Genomic DNA, 19844 nt, shown 5'->3' on the forward strand with positions numbered 1-19844 from the left:
TCACATGCCCATTGTTAGTGCTTTTGGAGGTGCACAAGGGTCAGCATGGGAACCCTGACTGGTCTGCAGCTGTGAAGCCCCATACTCAACAAACTGTCATGCACTGTGTATTCTGACTCCTCCAGCATTAACTTCTTCAGCAATTTGAGCAACAGTAACTCGTCTGTTGGATCGGATCACACGGGCCAGCCTTCGCTCCCCACTTGCACCATGACCCTGTCATCGGTTCACCACTGTTCCTAGGGACAACTTTTGATAGATACTGACCATTGCAGACCGGGAACACCCCACAAGAGCTGCAGTTTTGGAGATGCTCTGATCCAGCCGTCTAGCCATCACAATTTGTGCCTTGCCAAATTTGGCTCAAATCCTTACTCTTGCTTATTGATAATCAGTGTTATCCACGTCGCCTGTCAGTGGTCATAATGTTATGCCTGATCTTTGGAATTATATACAAGAAATCTTAAACAGTTGCGGATGATGATCATGCGACAACAGTCTTTATCTGCCGTCAACATCCAGCGAGCCAGTGGGTGACGTCATCGAGCCGCGGGTTGTAAACAGAGCGCGTGAGAAAGTGAGAGAGCGCGCGCTGAGGGCTCATGCGCGAGATTTCTTCTCACCTGGCCAGTTACTAAGGGGTGCACTCGGTAGGAATGGCATATCTTATGGCAGCCTTCTCAGTCAGCAATACTGTGACCAACTCTATCATAATGGTAAGAGGCAACTAGTGTTTATCTCTATGGCTGTGTATGTGTAGTTAGTTAAGACCGTCTGATGTGCACTATTATAAGATACCTGAAACGGTGAAACAGTAGCTGTTTCGATAGCGTCTGTGCTGATCAAATGAACTTGAGTTACCTCCTTCAAGACTAGAAATAAAGAACAACACTAGAGCTTTTAGAAAAATGCATAGGATTATATAACTGCTTATTGTATAAAGAAATCGTTTTATTTTAAAAGTAATTGCACTACAGAATATGACTTAGTATGTGTGTGCAGGGACTAAAAAAGGTAATGTGTCACCTCACATCTTGATATAGTCAAATATATTACATTGTTGTTGTTTTGTTTTGTTTTGTTTTTTTAACTTACTAACTGTATACTGTCTTTGCTTGATTGGTGATATACATAGAAAAAGACAACACCTCAGTTTTCATTGATCCATTTTGTGATATGACATGGCAGTGTCATGTGTACATGATATTCATTTGATCTTAAGCTGTAGACTGGATGTTTTCCTTCTGCTGAACCACAAGCAAGCTTTGACTGATAGTAACCCCATATGTCTTCTGTAACCAGAGGGACAGGGATTAGACACCTGCATGTCTCCTTGCAGTTAGTCATCCACTCGTCCCGGATAGTGTTCAACCTGATAATACAATGTAAAGCATTCTGAATTTAAACATATCAGTATCTATTTTAATTGTTTACTGGCATTATTAATGCCATAATTAAAGGTTTTACAATGTGACATGTAAGGAATTTTATTGCTTCTATATCCATACTGAATATTCATAGTATATAGTATATTTATAGTACAGTTTATTTTTTTGCCCTGTTTTATAGGTGCTGTTTTATTGCTGTTTTATATACCATGTTGTATTATGTTCCTATCTCAGAACACCAATGGACCTCCTGATCTCATGTTGGATACAAGGACAGTGTGTGTTTCCATTGATAATGTGATGACCAATCACACTGGCAGCCAACAGACCCCACTGTTACATGCACACTTAAAAAAAGTAGAGAACAACCTAACAGAGGCACAGCGATTCTCGTACCTGCCCAGAAGACCAGCAGTCAATATTGAATTCAGAGACCTCTCATACTCAGTTCCTGAAGGACCATGGTGGAGAAAGAAAGGTACAGTTTAATTTTGATTATACAAACTGGGTCTTGAGTGATAGTGACTTTGTGGTGAGTGCTTAATTTAGTTTGATTTTAAAGTTACTTATTTTATTTATTTTGAACCACCATTTTTATATTGAAACATACTTTAAAAAATATTTTGAATATTTAATCATTATTTGTATGACACATCCTGGAATGTGAGTGATATAATGTTTTAAATGTTTTAAAACATTTCAGTCTGTGTATATAAAATTTATGGTGATTTTAACCTCAATCTGTACTTTTTAAGTAATAATATACTATTAAGTAATATTAATATAATATAGTAATATAAGTAATACTATTTAAGTAATAATATTCTGTAACCTACATATTGCACTTTGTCATTTGATAGACTCAGTTGTCTAAAATGACTTACAAGTAAAGCAAGATAAGATCCCAGTATATACTGTAGTTGAAAAGGTGGCTTTGGCCATTCTGGTATCTAAACTAGGGCATAAACCTGCTAAATAAACAGGAAGAAGTTTGTTCAGGCTTTCTGTTTATACTAAAAGTGAAGTTAATGTAAGCAAATAGATCATTCTGTTTGGTGCTTGATTGGTAATCCTGACATCTAGTAAATACAGTGTATTAATGTCCAAGTCAAATAAGCCAGAAGATAAAAGTAAGAAGCTAATTATTAAAATAAGTTGAACAGGGCTTTAAATGATTATGTGTTTTGTCCATTATATTCACTAATATAAATCTCTTTGGGTGCTGAGATGTTTAGGATCAAAAGTAATGTCTTATATTAATGATTTAGCTTTTGAAAAGTGATTTATTTACAATGCTTTGTGAATCACAGAACTCACGATCTCCAGTAAGCATAGCTTACAAAGACTTACAGAGGAGCTGGTTTGCACACTTTTGATGTCTTTAAAATGTGTTGGGTGAATGTGAGTGCTGTTCATCAGCACTGATTGGTTGAGCATGAGAGATTACATTCGTAGAATTTATGTTAGGATGAGACCCAAATGAGATCTAGTGTAGCAATAGTAAAGATGAAAAGAAAAGGCTATCTTGAAAACATTACAGGAACTGTGAGGATACAGTGAATGTTTGGCAGGAGCCAAGGTGAATAGGTAAAAATGAAAGGCAGTTTGATACAAAATTCAGTGTAATATTGCTACAAATGCTCAGTACAGTGTAACCACATACTTATTTACATACATTCATACTTACTGACTTTTTTCTCTACATTATAGTTTAGTACATGGAACACCTCTAGTAACTCTTGGCCTCTAGTAACCAAGCTGTTTTCACATATATACAGTTTCACATATACAGAAGTATAATTCATCTCTAATATAATTACCAACAAGTGATTAAGATTAAAAAACAATGACATGAAAGCATACATAATGTGCCCTCATGTTCAGTTTTCCCTTATTGCCCTGTAGTTTCTGTGCCTCCAAGAATGTGGACACCTTCGGGTATTTCTCATCCCTTTAGTCATGTTGCGATTTAGGTCTTGTTCAAATATACTACATGTACAGTAGTCGTACTATTACTGAGTACAAAATCGTGTTTTTATGAAATATTCATGATTGTGTCCCTGTGACTTTTTGGCTCACACAATTGGCTACAATTTGACTGTTCCTCACCCTTCACAGATGGCTATCGTTTCTTTTGAACATTAGGCAAGAGGCCAGAGATAAAGTGCTGGGGCTGGTATAAAGCTTGTGTAAAAATGGTCAGGAATGGCAGTAGATAGCATGGTGTTTATATGTGTATATGACGGTAAACCAGTTTTATAACCAGCTTTATGCCCATTCAATTCAATTCTTCAAAAGTTATCTAGCATAATGTTATATTAGCACATAGGTGTTAAGGGAAAGATCCTATGAAAAATGGCTCATGGAAATATATGGAAATATTATTGATAGGTAATTATTTAATTGGTCCAAAACATCTAAGACATCTGTCCTTAACTGGTTCCTCATCCATAACTGACTGCAACTGTATCCAATGCCTTTGAGCTGTCTAACAAATCTTTGTAATCCATACTTAGTGGAAAGTGAGATCTGGCTATAGTATTGTCAGTGACCCTGATCCATGCTCACAGCTCAGTTGGTAACTGTCGGTCAACAAACTGTATTAACCCCACTTATGAGCACAGAGGTTTGGGTTGGGCCTGTCCAATTAGAATGAAACTATCAGTTATGGAGATGAGAGCAGTACAGAGTGATGCTGTGTAGCATGGCCTTTGTCAGTTGCCAGGTAGCTTGATGTTGCCCTTACGTGTGCTATTTTTTTAGTATGTGCATGTGTTATACTACAGTGTTTAAAATGAGACAGTCAAACAATGATTAATTGTTCAATGGGCATTTTACATTTGAAATACACATGCTGCTACATTGATATTGTAAGAGTTACAACTTATGATTTTCAAGATTTTCATCTGAATGCATATTTTAATTATAGGTGGTGAATACTGACATTTTGGGCAATTGTTTTCATAGTTCTTCAGTAAACATTTAAAAATACACACGCTGCTTCACAGATTGTAAGGGGCAGTGGTGGCTCAAGTGGTTAAGGCTCTGGGTCGTTGACCGGAAGATCAGGGGTTCAAGCACCAGCACTGCCAAGTTGCCACTGTTGGGCCCTTGAGCAAGGCCCTTAACCCTCTCTGCTCCAGGGGCACCATATCATGGCGCGCCCTGACCCCAACCTCCAAGGATGGGATATGCGAAGAAAGAATTTCACTGTGCTGTAATGTATATGTGACAAATAAAGGCTGTTTCGTTTCGTTTTGTTTTTCATAACATTCAGATTTTAGGATGTTTATATGCATGCATGTGACTTGGGTAATATTTATATAATCAGTTGCAACAGGGTTAATGATCACCTGACCTGCTTCTATTTTTCAGAACATTACCAGAGGTTAATGTCTGTCAATTTACACAAAGTTTTTATCTCCAATTGCCCTAGATATGGGCCTTATGTTCAGGACATTAGCACCACAGATGTGCCATGTGTTGTTGAAGGACGCGGAAAATTTGATTTATATCAGAGGACAGGGCTAGAAAAGGCCTACTCTCCATATTTTCATTTACTGTAGGCCCACACTCTATCTGTTAAAACCATTTTATCACTTTTTAAATTGCTTTCCAAGCTATATTAAAGGTACTAGAAAAATGAAATTGTGTCAGTGGTCACTAAAGTAATGTACTTGTATTACTAAAGTAATATAAGTGTAGGAAGCTTCGGTCAATGTGATCTTCATCCTTACCAGTAGTTTATGCCATCTAGGACATCTGGGATGTCAACTTATTTAGCATTGATGTGGCACAGGGAACCAGATAATGTAAATAGCACAGAAGAAGTATTTACAGTAGTGTAGTAGAATGTGCATCAGAAGAGAGCAAACAAGCAGTCCAATAAGAAAAACAATTGCTATTAACAGTCGCACACATCCGCTGAGGTAATCTGGCTTACAGTATTATTTTTTTTAATAAGAGGATTAATTAGCTTGCACAGGTGACAGATGATCAGTTCAGAATCAAGAACATGAGGTCAGTGTTTACACAATGACAAAACCTAGTAAAATAAAATTTCTTAAAAACTAGTCTCCTGCTAGCACAAAACACAAGAACCTCAGAGTTAAACATATCAATAAAAAATAAAAGCACTGGTTGGACTTAAAAAATATTTTTTCATGTTCTGTAGAGAAGAACTCAGCTTATAGCTGAAATGTTGGCCAATGACTCAATGACACATGATACCTTTGAAAACTTCATGAAGGAATCAAGAGACTCTTTTTTGGAGCGGCTAAACACCTGTTGTTGGGACTGTTTGCCCAGCCACCAATTGTCCAGATGAAGAAGTATGCATAGACTTTGGCATTGCAGGGGTTCTAAGGTTCATTGTAGCCCTTCTGCCTCAAAACAAAAGCCTGCACTATTTATTTCATACAACATGCTGCTTGTAAATACTGAGACATTAAATATATTGTCAATAATGTTTTGTATGGTGATGCAAGGATATGAGTGTGCAAGCCCATCCTCCTAGTATGGGGATCCCACACTAAAAGAGGACAGCGAAGGACAGAGATATTTGTGTATTACTTGGACAGATTGAGACTACAAATCCAATTAAGCTTGCAGTTTCTGAAATCAACTGGATTAGTATTTCAGCTAGACAAATAACAGGTTACAATCAGACATTTTGCCACAAACTGGAATTGTTTTTATTGGATTTTTTAAATAGTTTTTATTATTTCTCTCCTGTTTAAACCTATTGACAGAAAAAAATACATTGAATGAAACAATGATTATGAGGGGGATGATAAGAAACTTTATTGTTTTACTGTGGGAATTTTTTCTTGGGATTTCCAACCATCTGCTTGTTGTTACATATAGAAAATAAAAATATATATATTCATACAAAGTACGTATGGCATACCAATGTAAATGCACTTTACAGGAAAATGTGCATTGCGAAAAAGTCTTTAGAAATGTCTCAACACCCAACACCTTGGATCAAATTCAGAATGCATTGTCAAATTGGACAAAAGTAAGTGGATTAGTAGAACCAGGGGGAAAAATTGCAAGGGTCATATGACAAGTGAGAATGAACATTATCCTGTAGGAAAAAGGCAAACAAGAGCAATCATGCAAAAAATTTGAGAAACACAAAAGGTTTATAACAAATGCTTTCTTTCACCCAACTCACAAAGAACCATTTATGTGAAAAGGAGGTGCTAAGTGAATATGTTTTATTCAGGTAGAGCCTGACATGGGGAAGAAAACAGCACCCTGCTGTGAACACTGGGAAATGTTTCTCACACGTACCCATTGGCCTGTTCTCTTTTCTCTTCCTTCTTAGGTTACAAGACCCTGCTGAAAGGTATCTCTGGCAGCTTTACCAGTGGGGGTCTAGTAGCCATCATGGGCCCCTCAGGAGCAGGGAAGTCAACGCTTATGAACATCCTGGCAGGATATAGGTGAACACACACACACACACACACATACACACAAGCCTATTCAGCGTGCGTAATGTATGTGCTTTATTATGCACATGTGAGCAAGTGTTGTCTGCAGTTTTCTGATTGTGAGCACTAAGAGTAATAGAAGCATTATTTAACTTTTTAAATTCCTTTTTAATGGATTATTATTCATTGTGTTTTTTCATGTATTGATTGTTGTAAAAGAATAATCATTAAAGAAAATACATTATAATCGCCCTCTCTGGTGGAAAATATTGCTATTAAAAGCTATTCAGAGAAGAACACTTTGTTCAGTGCATGGATTAATCTCACTGCTGCAAAGTGCAAAGTCAATACACATTATGAATTTAATGAATTCAAAGCTGTGTTCCAAAAAGCATGCAGCATAATCTGCTACTGCTATGGTAATGGTATTATGGTAATACTTCCTTTATCATGAAAAAAATGTGCATATTCATATCAACTTTGGCTAAGAATTAAACAAAAGAGTTTGCTTGTGGGAAAGTTTTTTACCTTAAGCACTGGAGTCCATCACATTGTACCAATAATAATGTAGGGTATATTAACGTCTAGTTCAGCCATTCGTGTGTGTGTGTGTGTACACTTCATTGCCATCAATAAACACATTAAATTAATTATGACAGTTGTCATGACTGAACCGAATTTATATTAGTAATGCACATTTTAGTTTAACAAAAGACACAGGTTAAAGTTATGCCCCCCCCCCAATTTTTTTATTTTTTTTGCTTTTTAGGGAAACAGGAATGAAAGGAGATATCTTGATAAATGGACAACCCAGAGATCTGAGGTCCTTTAGGAAAGTGTCTTGTTATATTATGCAAGATGACATGCTTCTGCCCCACCTGACCGTACAGGAGGCCATGATGGTAAAGAGCTACTGAAACATTAGTGTATTGTCTATGAAAGCAACAAAAAGGTTTTATTTGTATTCAGCTGCTTGTCTGAGGTTTATTGTATACATGAAGAATACAGATGCACAAAACATAGTATGTGCAGAATATGTAAATTAATTAATATCCTTTCCTATATGTTTCACCTTAGATTTTACATTTAGTTAAAAATTTATTTTAGATGTATGATTAATACTTTACCTCTACTTATTACTAGTACAGTTTTTAGCAGCAAATATACTCTCAGTGGCTACAGATATATGGATTGCAGGCCTTTATAGGTATTTGACAGAAATGAGAGTGTGAACCATCTTATAATGTATAATCAAAAGATGATTTTGTGATTAAAAATCCTCTGTACTCTGTCTGTTCAGGTATCAGCTAATCTAAAACTTCAGGAAAAGGAGGAGGGCAGGAGAGAGATGGTAAGAGAAAACTGTGTGAAACTGTTTACATACTTTAACTGTTGTCTGTTGTCTGATTCTTATCTGATGTTAGAGAATGGGAATTTAATTCAATTCAATTCAACTTTATTTGTATAGCGCTTTTAACAATGGACATTGTCTCAAAGCCGCTTAACAGAACATAGTATACATAGTACAAAAGTCCACATTTAATGTTGGACAAAATCATCCCTAGTGAGCAAGCCTGAGGCGACTGTGGCAAGGAAAAACTTCCTTAGATGGTAAGAGGAAGAAACCTTACGAGGAACCAGACTCAAAAGGGAACCCATCCTTATTTGGGTGACATCATAGAGTGTACTTGTAAATTATTATAAAAAACTGGAGAGTGTGATTATAAATAATGTCCTTTCTGCAGTCATATACAGTCAAGGCACAGCATATGTAGGATGTTATTGTGTGTACTAATAATAATAATAATAATAATAATCAATTCTCAAAGTCCACGTGTGGTTGGCATCTTCGCTTTGAATACCTGAAATTTTCATGACGTGCAATCCAACTGGAGCTTAATGCCTCAGGATGCTTGCAGGGTTGGCCTCTTCTCACTGAAGATCTGAAATCTTCATGAAGCAGAACACAACTGATGCTGGCAAAATCTCTAGATGCCTTGGGATGGGTAGAAAAAGGGAAACAAGTGGAATTAGCGTAGCTGCCGTTCATAATATTATCAAGCACTAGATGGTAATGTGCATTTAATCAGATGTACTGGAGCACAGGGTTATGGGATGTATTATGTGTCTGAGGAGATATGTCTTTAATCTAGGTTTAACCAGGAGACTGTGTCTGAGCCCCAAACACTGTCTAGAAGTGCAACAACTTGCGTATGAATCCATAAAGAAACGTAGTTATTTGCCAGCAAATATTGTCAGCTGGAAATCAATGTCCTGATTTTGATTTCTGTGAATTTGATTTTCAATTGCAGAAGCTGTTAAGTAACTACCACTTCTTTAATGGACATTAGTAATGTCATAGCTAATTTAAATCTGTAGTAAATTCTGATGTTTAAATGCAGTGTGATTTAGGCATATGAACAAGGCCACTGATATTTAATACAACAAAATAATTGAGTGTGATATTGTTTTTTATTCAGAAAACTCACATTTCGGACCTAATATGGCCAAATAGTTTGCTTATTCTTGCTCCATCAACAAAAATGTTACCCCAAGAAGCCATTGCTGGATAGACCATTGAATGTTGCAATTGTTTCAATGTAATGATAATAAATATGAGCACTTTTGAAACATTGCTTGATCAATTAATCAATTGCTCTGAACTTAATACTTAATGCCTCTGTCTTTGTAGGTGAGTGAGATCTTGACTGCACTTGGCTTGTTGGAATGTGCTAAAACACGCACATCTAACCTCTCTGGTGGCCAGAGGAAGCGCTTGGCAATAGCCTTGGAACTTGTCAACAACCCACCTGTCATGTTCTTTGATGAGCCCACAAGGTGAATTCCCCATGAAAAATTCATTATAATACATGTTCTTTTGTGCCCTCACATGTACTAAGGATTATTTGAATCTCATTGAGCATCAGAACATGCAGTAGACCCAAATATAGAATTTTTAATACCAAATGAGAATAACAATAAATATGAACACAGGCTGTTTCTATAGTTAGCTGTGGTGAAAGGTTTGGTAACCACACAGGTCTCTAAGGGGATGATTAAGCAATCTATTAATTTCTTCTAGCTATGGGACATTCCTATGGGATTAAGCCATATAATTGATTGCTTAATAACCCATATAATTAAAAGGTTTTTCTCTCTAATAAATAAACAATCCCCTCTGAACGTATTAGAACAGCGAGGCCAGTTTTTTGCTATACACTGAATACATTTGTTGTTTGAGATTAGTATGTGTGAGGTGATAGATGATGAGCATAAAGTGATACATGAATATTGTCTGATATTTATATCTGGATATGTTAAACAACTGAGAACATCATACCTTTTGCTTTAACCCACCCATTTTTGAAGTGATCAAAAATATTGGAACATTAGACTGACAGGTGTTTCTTGTTTCACAGACCTGCCCTGGTAGATAGATTATAACAATTAATGAGCTGGCTTAAACAACACAAAGACTAGAGAAACGAAAGCTGGCACAAACACTGTGTATAGCCAGTGCAGCAATTTGGAATGCTCTGATAAATAAAAAAACAAAAAACAGTGGTGTATTAACTGGACATTGAAAAGGTTGGGCAAGGAAGACAATAGCTAATGATAATAGTAACATTCTGAGAGCTGTGAGTAAAACAAAACATCAGTGACATCACCAACAATCTCCAAAGGTCAGGGGTGAAGAAATCTAGAGCCCATCACATAAGATACTAACCATTCATCCGCAGTAAGAAATATATAAATAAGCCATAAAAGTTCTGGAATCAAAATGGATTCAGAAATCTACAAAACCATTCGATATGCTAGCTTACAGAAAAGTGCATCCAATCTAATTGAGAGAAACTTCATTATGCCTCAGCACAATGACTTAAATCACACTTCCAACACAACAAGGGACTTTATCAGAGGTAAAACTGGAAGGTGTAAGACTGACCAAGTCAATCTCCAGACCTTAATCCAAGTGATTAAGCATTTCACAGCCTGGAGGAAGAACCCCCCCAACCCAAAAAACAAGAAAAAATTGAAAGAAGCTGTGGTGAAAATCTGCAAATGAATAACAAAAGACGAATGGAGCAGTTTGCTGATATCAGTGGGTCAACTGCTTGATGGAGTTATTACACAAAATAGAAATTAAACCAAATATTAAGTGTTATTTACTGTAAACTACTTTAATTCTATCTGTTCCAGTATTTTTGCTCACCTAAAAATTTAACAGTCTGCTTATATTCGCTGTGTATGTACAGTTTACAATGTTTATTGTCAATAATTTAATTGATTTGAGTTAATGTCAATTATTTAACTGTTTTTAGTGGAATAAATAGGTAGTCGGAAAAGAAGAGCTCTTCTTATTTATGCAATTTTCCTTCTTTTTAGTGGACTTGATAGCTCCTCCTGTTTCCAAGTCGTCTCTTTAATGAAAGCTCTGGCTCAAGGAGGCCGAACAGTTATCTGCACCATTCACCAGCCCAGTGCCAAAGTCTTTGAGCTGTTTGACAAAGTAAGCTATAGAGACTTTGACAAAGTAAACTATACTATGCTAAGCATTGGTGTAATAACCTAATATTAAATGGGAGGTTGTAATAAGAATAAAATTATGATAAGTGAAAATAGCATAACAAATATTGCAGATTTTTTTTTTTTTAATTACACTTTATTAAATTCAACATTCCTTCACCATTGCCAGTTCTGGCATATTTGGCAGCCTGGGCAAAATAATAAGACAGAAGCACCCACCACCATCATTTTAACCCCCCCACTTCAGACGTCTAAGCAGTACAAACAGGAGGGATGGTGTGTAATGCAATACAAGAAACCAATTCTTATGGGTTAAATGTTAAAATGTAAATGCCTGATATGGTCACATGACATCATTGACATGCACATGAGGGATTGTTACTGCATATTTATTTCTGTATCTGACAAGTTTGTGATACCACATGCTGCCCAAACAGTGGCAAACAGTGCTGGGCTGACCAGTCTTCCAACTCACCCATGCCAAGATTTTTTCATGGTCATAAAGAGTTCACTCTAATGCAAGGATAAGATATGAAAGCAACTCACAATTTAAAAGCTGTTTTAAAATTGTTTTACAGCTTTATGTACTGAGCCAAGGCCAGTGCATCTACCAGGGAAAGGTGTCAAACCTAATCCCCTACCTAAGGGAAAATGGACTCAACTGCCCTACATATCACAACCCTGCTGATTTCAGTAAGAAATTACCCTTGCTGTTAAAAAGCCTAAAGCAATTATTATCCATGCCAAAGATTTTTTGGAATTGTTGTTTGCACAAAATGGGTTAGACACCCTACACTACATGCTTTATATTGTAAATAATGCATGTTGTGTGTGTTCCACGTTTTAAAAAGAGATGGATTGTACTGTAGTATATATTGAACTTTTTTTTTTTGCCTTCAGTAATGGAAGTGGCCTCTGGAGACTATGGTGACCACATGGTTCGGTTGGTGAAAGCTGTTAATGAAGGAAAGTGTGAGAAAGATTACAAAAGTGAGACGAATGGTGATGTGGCTATGAACTTCTTTTGGCATAAACCATCTGATGAGGTACAAACACAGACAATGCTGTATATCCTACAAAATGTGATAACCAAACAAATGGGCTAATGTGAGCTTATGTAAATAAGAATCTTATGTTAATTTGTGTTATAAGAGGTACATTTATTTTTTCTAGGACTCTTCTTCCACTGAAGGCTGTCACAGCTTCTCTGCCAGTTGTCAGACTCAGTTCTGTATCCTCTTTAAAAGAACATTCCTAAGCATCATGAGGGACTCGGTAAACAAAACTGCTGATCACTGCATAAATGTGGTAACACATTTGATCAAGGAGTATTTTATGAAATCGCCACATTCATTGTCATCCGATATGTAGCCTAATAGATCAAGTCAACTTATTACATTTTTAGAAAAAAAAAATTTCTTTAAGAAACAGAGCTCCAATGAGCATGAGCACAGTGCACAGGGCTATAAACTCAAATATGCATTTAATTATTAAGTATACAGTATCACTTTCTTTAAAGTTAGCCTTTATATTTTGCATTGTTTTATTTACTGTACAAATGCCTTCCAGGTAGTGAATAGGCACTACTACTTCTATTCTGTATACATTGTTTAAACCTCCAACATTAAGATTATACTGTAACTTTAAAATGTGTTGGTTTAAAATAAAAGAAATTTTACAGTATGTAATACAATATTTCTTAATGAACTTAGTGAACACACCATGAGTAAACACACAATTTCTTTAAATAGTTATTTCACCAAGATGCCAAAATGTTCAGTAGTTTTGCAGAAATTGTTATAAATAAAGAATAGCTATAGACTCAGAGGTTAAACCTTTGGGCAACTGATTAGAAGGTTGTAAAGTCAAATCCCAGCATCAACAGGTGGTCAATATTTGGTCCTTGAGCAAAGCCCTAAATCTTCACCTGCAAGCGTTTGAATATAAATGAATAAATTGATGAATCACTGAGATTCTCACACAGTTAAAATCCAACTGTAAAATCCAAGATAGAATGTCTTTTAAAGTTAACCAAGAGTCATTCAAGAGTTCAACCCTTTGGGTGTACAATTACCAGTTACAATGTATGATGTACAAACAATAATGAAAAAGAAATACTTCTGTAGCTAAAAGCAAAAGGTGTGTCACTGAAATTTTAAATGTGTGTATGTGTGTGTATTTGTCTGTATGCTTGTAAATTACCCAGGGAGAACATGCGAAACTCCACACAGACAGATACCTAAGCTCTGGATTGAAATCAGGACACTGTTGCTGGGAGACAAACATTTAGCTCAGTATAAACAAATCTATGTAAATACCACAGAACTATCCACCAGCAGTAGGTAGAGAGAACCAGTTCATGCTGCAGTATGTGCCAAGCAGACTTCATCAGTAAATTGAGTTTGACTGACTACAGTTCCCTCCAAAAGTACTGGAACATCTAGGATTCTAGGATCTTTGATTGTCACCAAAGCCACTTGGATTCAAGATCAGAACAAGCATATGAGACAAGAGTTTAGTATTAGTGCTTTTATTTCCTGGTATTTACAGTTACATATGTTAAACAACATAGAACATAGAATCTTCTGTATCAAACCATCCAGTTTTTAGATGAGCAAAAATATAGGAATGAATAAGTCTTAAAGTAAATTACAGTGAAAACCACCAAATGTTGCATATCTCTTGCTAGCATTTACTGCATCATGGCTTGCTTTTCTCCCATAGACAGCTAGAAAGAATTGGGTTTGCCATTCCAATCATTTTAAAGGTCTGTCATGAATGATAACACAGCTGAATCCAATCTAAACAGAATCTAGAGTCCACTATAGTGCTTTTGCCATGTTGCTATGAAATAATTTCCAAATTAGCAGAATTTAAAGATAAAAAAATGTAATTATGAGGTCCAGATTTAACAAATGTTTGGTAATCAGCAGTACAATATCACATTCTGTTGACCCACTAGCACTATCTATACACATAATAACATACTGAATGCCGCTTGGGTGATTTTGCTATTTCCAAAAGATCACTGAACATAAATTGCTTCTTAATAGCACAGTTGATTGTTTTTGTGCCTCATCCTTCTATTACTATTATACATACTTGCATAATGAATAATACAAAAATAAAACATCATGTACTGTTACTCTTTTTGACTAGGTGTTGACCCACCTGCGCATCACCTCTCATATTGGAATTGGGCTCCTGATAGGGCTTCTGTACCTTGGGATCGGAAATGAAGCCAAGAAAGTCCTAAGCAACTCTGGTTTCCTTTTTTTCTCAATGCTCTTCCTCATGTTTGCTGCTCTGATGCCCACTGTGCTTACCTGTGAGTGAATTAAATACAATCTCTATTCTATGTATAGAAACATTGATCAGGCATAACATTATGAGCAGTGACAGGTGAAGTGAATTAGACTGATTATCTCCTCATCATGGCACCTGTTACTGGGTGGGATATATTAGGCAGCAAGTGAACATTTTGTCCTCAAAATTGATGTGTTAGAAGCAGGAAAAATGGGCAAGCGTAAGGATTTGAGCGAGTTTGACAAGCGGCCAAATTGTGATGGCTAGACGACTGGATCAGAGCATCTCCAAAACTGCAGCTCTTGTGGGGCGTTCCCAGTCTGCAGTGGTCAGTATCTATCAAAAGTGGTCCAAGGAAAGAACAGTGGTGAACTGGAGACAGGGTCATGGGTTCATTGATCCTTGTAGGGATTGAAGGCTGTCCCGTTTGGGCCGATCCTACAGACGAGCTACTGTTGCTCAAATTGCTGAAGAAGTTAATGCTGGTTCTGATAGAAAGGTGTCAATATACACAGTGTATGACGGGTCAGGGCTGTTTTGGCAGCAAAAGGGGGACCAACACAATAACAGGCCTGGTATAATTGGTCATAATGTTATGCCTGATTGGTGTATGTGTGTATCTACAGTATATTTGCTACACATCTTTTCATTTTCTGAAATATCTATAGCTTTCTATTAATCTGTAGTAACTATTGTTTATATTTATTTCCATATCTTAAAGCATAATGATACGAAACATCATATCTTATTGCAGCCAGCATGGATGGTTTTGTATCATGATTTTTGTATTGTGCGTAATATATAGCATGTAATCAGATGTCATCAGTGATCAGTCAAGCTACATAATTCCGTGTTTAAAAATATTGTCAATACTATGTATCAAGAAACATTAATAGATATCTGTTTATTTGTCATTTTAATCCTAGTTCCTCTTGAGATGGGTGTCTTTTTGAGAGAACACTTAAATTACTGGTACAGTCTGAAGGCATACTACCTTGCAAAGACTATGGCTGATGTCCCATTCCAGGTAACAGCTTATGTTATCATATGAAATATGTTATAGTTATTAAATGTTGGCTGTAAGATTGTATTTTACACACGTGTTAAAAAGATGGTTAAAGATCATATTTTCATGGCACCATGAGAATTAAAATTATGGACAGCTTTGGCACTAACATGTTCTAAAAGCTCAGAGGGGATTTACTCAGGTCAGAGAAGGGTGCTTCCAATTTAGGAAAATCCAGCAGTAGCATTATATAAGCAGGCTGTGCTCCAGTGTTGGAAAGGCTTTTCTCTAAAACTAATATTCACTAATGGTTGCAACAACTGTGAATATAATCTTTTTCATACTGAATTATTTTATCATAGCTGAGTTGTACACATTTTGTTTTGTTTTGTTTATGTATGTTCAAAATGTTATAAATTGATTATTTAAATTATGAGTGATAATATGTTAAAGACCTATCTGATTTTTTACTGTACAATATTTAGGACTTTTATAAAGATGATCTTGTTATATCAGACTTTGTGGGTTTTGAAATACTTTTGATGGTACAGTCGTATATTGTTAGGCATGCCTAAAACAAGGAAACTTGTTAGTTAATTGTTAGAAATGTTAGATAATTATATGCATAATTCTTGTCATGAGCATGTCATGAAGTGCACCAGGTTTTAAATACTCCAATTTGTTAAAGAATTACAAGTTACTTAAAGAGACTACATTATATTACATGACTCCTAAGAGTTGAGTACTAAATCATTTCTTACAACAATAAAATGTAACATATAATGTATCATTTATTTGACTGCTTTTGGTTTTTAGATTGTATTCCCAGTGGCATACTGCAGCATTGTTTATTGGATGACCTCTCAACCATCAGATGCTGTTCGGTTCATCCTCTTCTTGGCTTTGGGTACGCTGACATCGTTAGTTGCCCAGTCTTTGGGTCTCTTGATAGGGGCAGCGTCCACATCATTGCAGGTGATCCTAAATTTGGGTTTCCTTTTCTAGAATGTGTGTAATTATGTAATTACTGACTTAATAATGCATGTTTTTGTAATATTCAATTTCTTAGGTGGCCACTTTTGTTGGGCCAGTGACTGCCATACCTGTGCTGCTATTTTCAGGCTTTTTTGTCAGTTTTGACACCATCCCAAAATACCTCCAGTGGATATCTTACATTTCCTATGTCAGGTAAGAAGTCTTGGACATATTTTAATTATATTTGGTAGACAAATACAGACAAAATGCTACTGTAAGAGATTCTTATTTTAATTCATGCAAGCATATATATACAGTAATTTTATAATTTTACAGGATTTAAAACAAAAGTCAGCTGAATATGTCAGTTGGCACTTGTCTAATGTAGCTGTTTTATGGTTTTCAGGTATGGTTTTGAAGGAGTTATTTTGTCCATCTATGGGCTGGACCGTGAGGACCTATACTGTGAAAAAGATGAGACATGCCACTTCCAAAAATCCAAGGCCATTTTGAAGGAGTTAGATGTTGAGAATGCTGAATTGTATCTGGACTTCATTGTGTTGGGTATCTTCTTTGTCTCCCTACGTCTTATTGCCTACTATGTCCTCCGCTACAAAATCAGTGCAGAGAGGTAAACAACAAGACAGCAACAACTTTGACTCTTACACCCTAGAAATGGTGAGCAGGGAGAACAAAAGTTCTAAAGTGCTAAAGGCCCTATTAGGACAGCAATACACTGAACAGTTTAAACTACTTACATTTGGTGCACTATTTTGCACTTAAAAAAGGATATGGATATCCGTGTGGATCGACAGTATAAGTATAAATACCTGTGACAATCCATAGTTGGTTTAAACAGTTATCAGGGAGTTGGACTCATGTCCTGTTTTGTTTTATGCTGTGTACCTTATGTATGTATAACATTCTGTCTGCATGGGTATGATGAATCCTATACTTAATATATAAGATACAACAATCATATAAATAGGAAATGGTTTCACAATTTTAAGAGCTGGTCTCTACTAGGAGTGGCATGACTATTAAGGATTAGTCAGCTTTCTCATAGTTCTCAAAAACTGATTCAGGACATTGTTATTTTAGGTTATTTTTCTAGCTAGATGTTATTAACAGCACTGCAGAGAACACACAACTGCAATTTAATTAACAGCCACACAAAAGCTATAAAATACCTTTTTTATATTCAATTCAATGAAAGAAATCTGTACAATAATAAATCTGTGTATCATATTACACTATTTATGGTCATACAAATTCTTAATATGCACTTATGTGGATGAGCTGGCAGCTCAGCTAAAGTCGTTGATTCTGTACTTAAGACAGCACAGTGTGGAAGTTCATCAACAGAACTCTCCGTATAGCTCAGTAACCAGCCTTCCTTGGATAAAGGTTGCTATAGGACTGTCTGGGAAGTTTTTCCAGGTTGATATTGACTTGGGAGTTGCTACAATAAACCCTCGCCTTAGTAGCCTTCAAAAGCAAGTCTGAATTCAGCCTTGGAGCTGGCATGCTCTGGCAGACTCTACACTATCTGTGACTAGTTATGCTGTGGTCCAAGTAGGACTGGGTAGTGTGAATTCCAGCCCATGGCAGCTAATGTGTTGTTTTATGGAATGCACATCTATAGCCATGCAAATTTCCATTGCCATTGCAATTCAGTGGCTGGATCCAAATCAGCATATTGATGACCGTACAACTAATCAATATCCTCAGAGTCCAGAAATAATGAAATGCACAGTATTTACTCTTTGTGCTCGTAGTTTGCTATTTTGAGTTTTCAAATAAATGAAGATCCACAATAAATGCACACAATTAGGGAAAGATTTAACCTCTCACTGGTGAAATAAAATATTACTGATCTACACAAATATTTCTTAACTTGCTTTTATATAAAAAAAAGCTGCTTACATTTAAACAAATGTAAACTAGTCCTGTAAGCCACTAGCTGTTTGCAAATTGGCATATGTTCATATTGATGTTGAATGATCCCTAGGTTATTAGTATGTTGTTTGTTAGTTTTTTGTCTAATGTATTTTGTCTGCTAAAAATGCAGATGGATCTTATTAAATAGGTATCTTAAGTACATGTTTAGTGTTTGCCAGGGTGCTGACATTCCAAATGTCCATGTTATGTCACAGCATTACAACATATGGAAACACTGATCTAGAAAAAATTATGTAATGTTTTTCTGATATGTCTGTAATTTTTTATATAAATTAAAATGCTAGGTTCTTTTGACTAATTCTTAAAACAGAATAGCTTTGACAAAAATGGCATTTATTTATCACAGTGAGTAAAAGAATTGAATATGAAGTAAATATGAACATATCAGCATATTATCTAACAAGAATCTTTATACCACTCTTTAAAATTTTGTATGTATTTCATCTTATAAAAAGCCTTTGATTAATAGACATAGGATATCATACGTGGTAATCAATTCGGAAAAAAAGTTGACAGTTCTGGTAACTGAAAAAGTTAAAATATGAATATTCAGGATATTCATATTTTATTTCAACCAAGTATTACAATTCTTACATATACATGTAAGTTAGAATATTATCGCTATGGACCTTTATGTGGAGAAATTAATGCAATCTTTGACTTTACACTGGTCTTTACATTGGTCTTTCAGTTTTACTAGGTTTCAGTTTTTGTCTAGAAGGCATCAGTCTAGCTTTTTCTTTGTATAATGGCTGCATATTATTGATGTTGTTTTCCCCATTTATTTAGAACTTGGGGCTGTATTTGGGGCTGTCAGATAATATTTCAAGAGAATACATTTCTTTTTTGTGATGTTTTAACTTGGTAGAGCAATAATAAATTTAAATGTTTTAAAAAAATACATGTCTTTAACAATGTTCCTTGTAAGCTTTAATAATATTATGCAAAATACAAACCTGAACCTGACATAGGTAGGACCCTAATGCAACCCTAATATCAATTACAATTATAAACAATAAACTAAAATTGTGCATTCATACTTTACATTCCTTTATTGTTTACTTAAACTTTTTGCATACAGTCAACATATAAACTGTCACTAGTTTGATATTTAACTGCATATGCATATACACTGGTCAGGCATAACATTATGAGCAGTGACAGGTGAAGTGAATAAGACTGATTATCTCCTCATCATGGTACCTGTTAGTGGGTGGGATATATTAGGCAGCAAGTGAACAT

General features: G+C 35.8%; 1 protein-coding gene across 2 annotated transcripts; it reads left to right on the forward strand.

Annotated features, from left to right (window-relative positions):
• Nucleotides 1-577: 577 nt before the first annotated feature.
• On the forward strand, nt 578-19584 carry abcg1 (ATP-binding cassette, sub-family G (WHITE), member 1). 2 transcript variants are annotated; one of them, XM_058413103.1, is made up of 15 exons: nt 578-716; nt 1623-1866; nt 6721-6838; nt 7596-7728; nt 8127-8177; nt 9519-9664; nt 11213-11336; nt 11932-12046; nt 12254-12399; nt 12527-12628; nt 14513-14681; nt 15586-15686; nt 16482-16640; nt 16735-16853; nt 17047-19584. In XM_058413103.1, exons 1-15 carry the CDS (start codon nt 657-659, stop codon nt 17273-17275), a joined length of 2016 nt encoding a protein of 671 aa, XP_058269086.1. In that variant the 5' UTR covers nt 578-656; the 3' UTR covers nt 17276-19584. The 2 variants fall into 2 exon arrangements, with proteins under 2 accessions (XP_058269086.1, XP_058269087.1); XM_058413104.1 differs by having other exon boundaries at nt 16787-16853; nt 17047-17288.
• The last annotated feature ends 260 nt before the right edge of the window (nt 19585-19844 follow it).

Source organism: Hemibagrus wyckioides, linkage group LG17 (genome assembly GCF_019097595.1).
Source record: "Hemibagrus wyckioides isolate EC202008001 linkage group LG17, SWU_Hwy_1.0, whole genome shotgun sequence".
Taxonomy (NCBI): Eukaryota; Metazoa; Chordata; class Actinopteri; order Siluriformes; family Bagridae; genus Hemibagrus; species Hemibagrus wyckioides.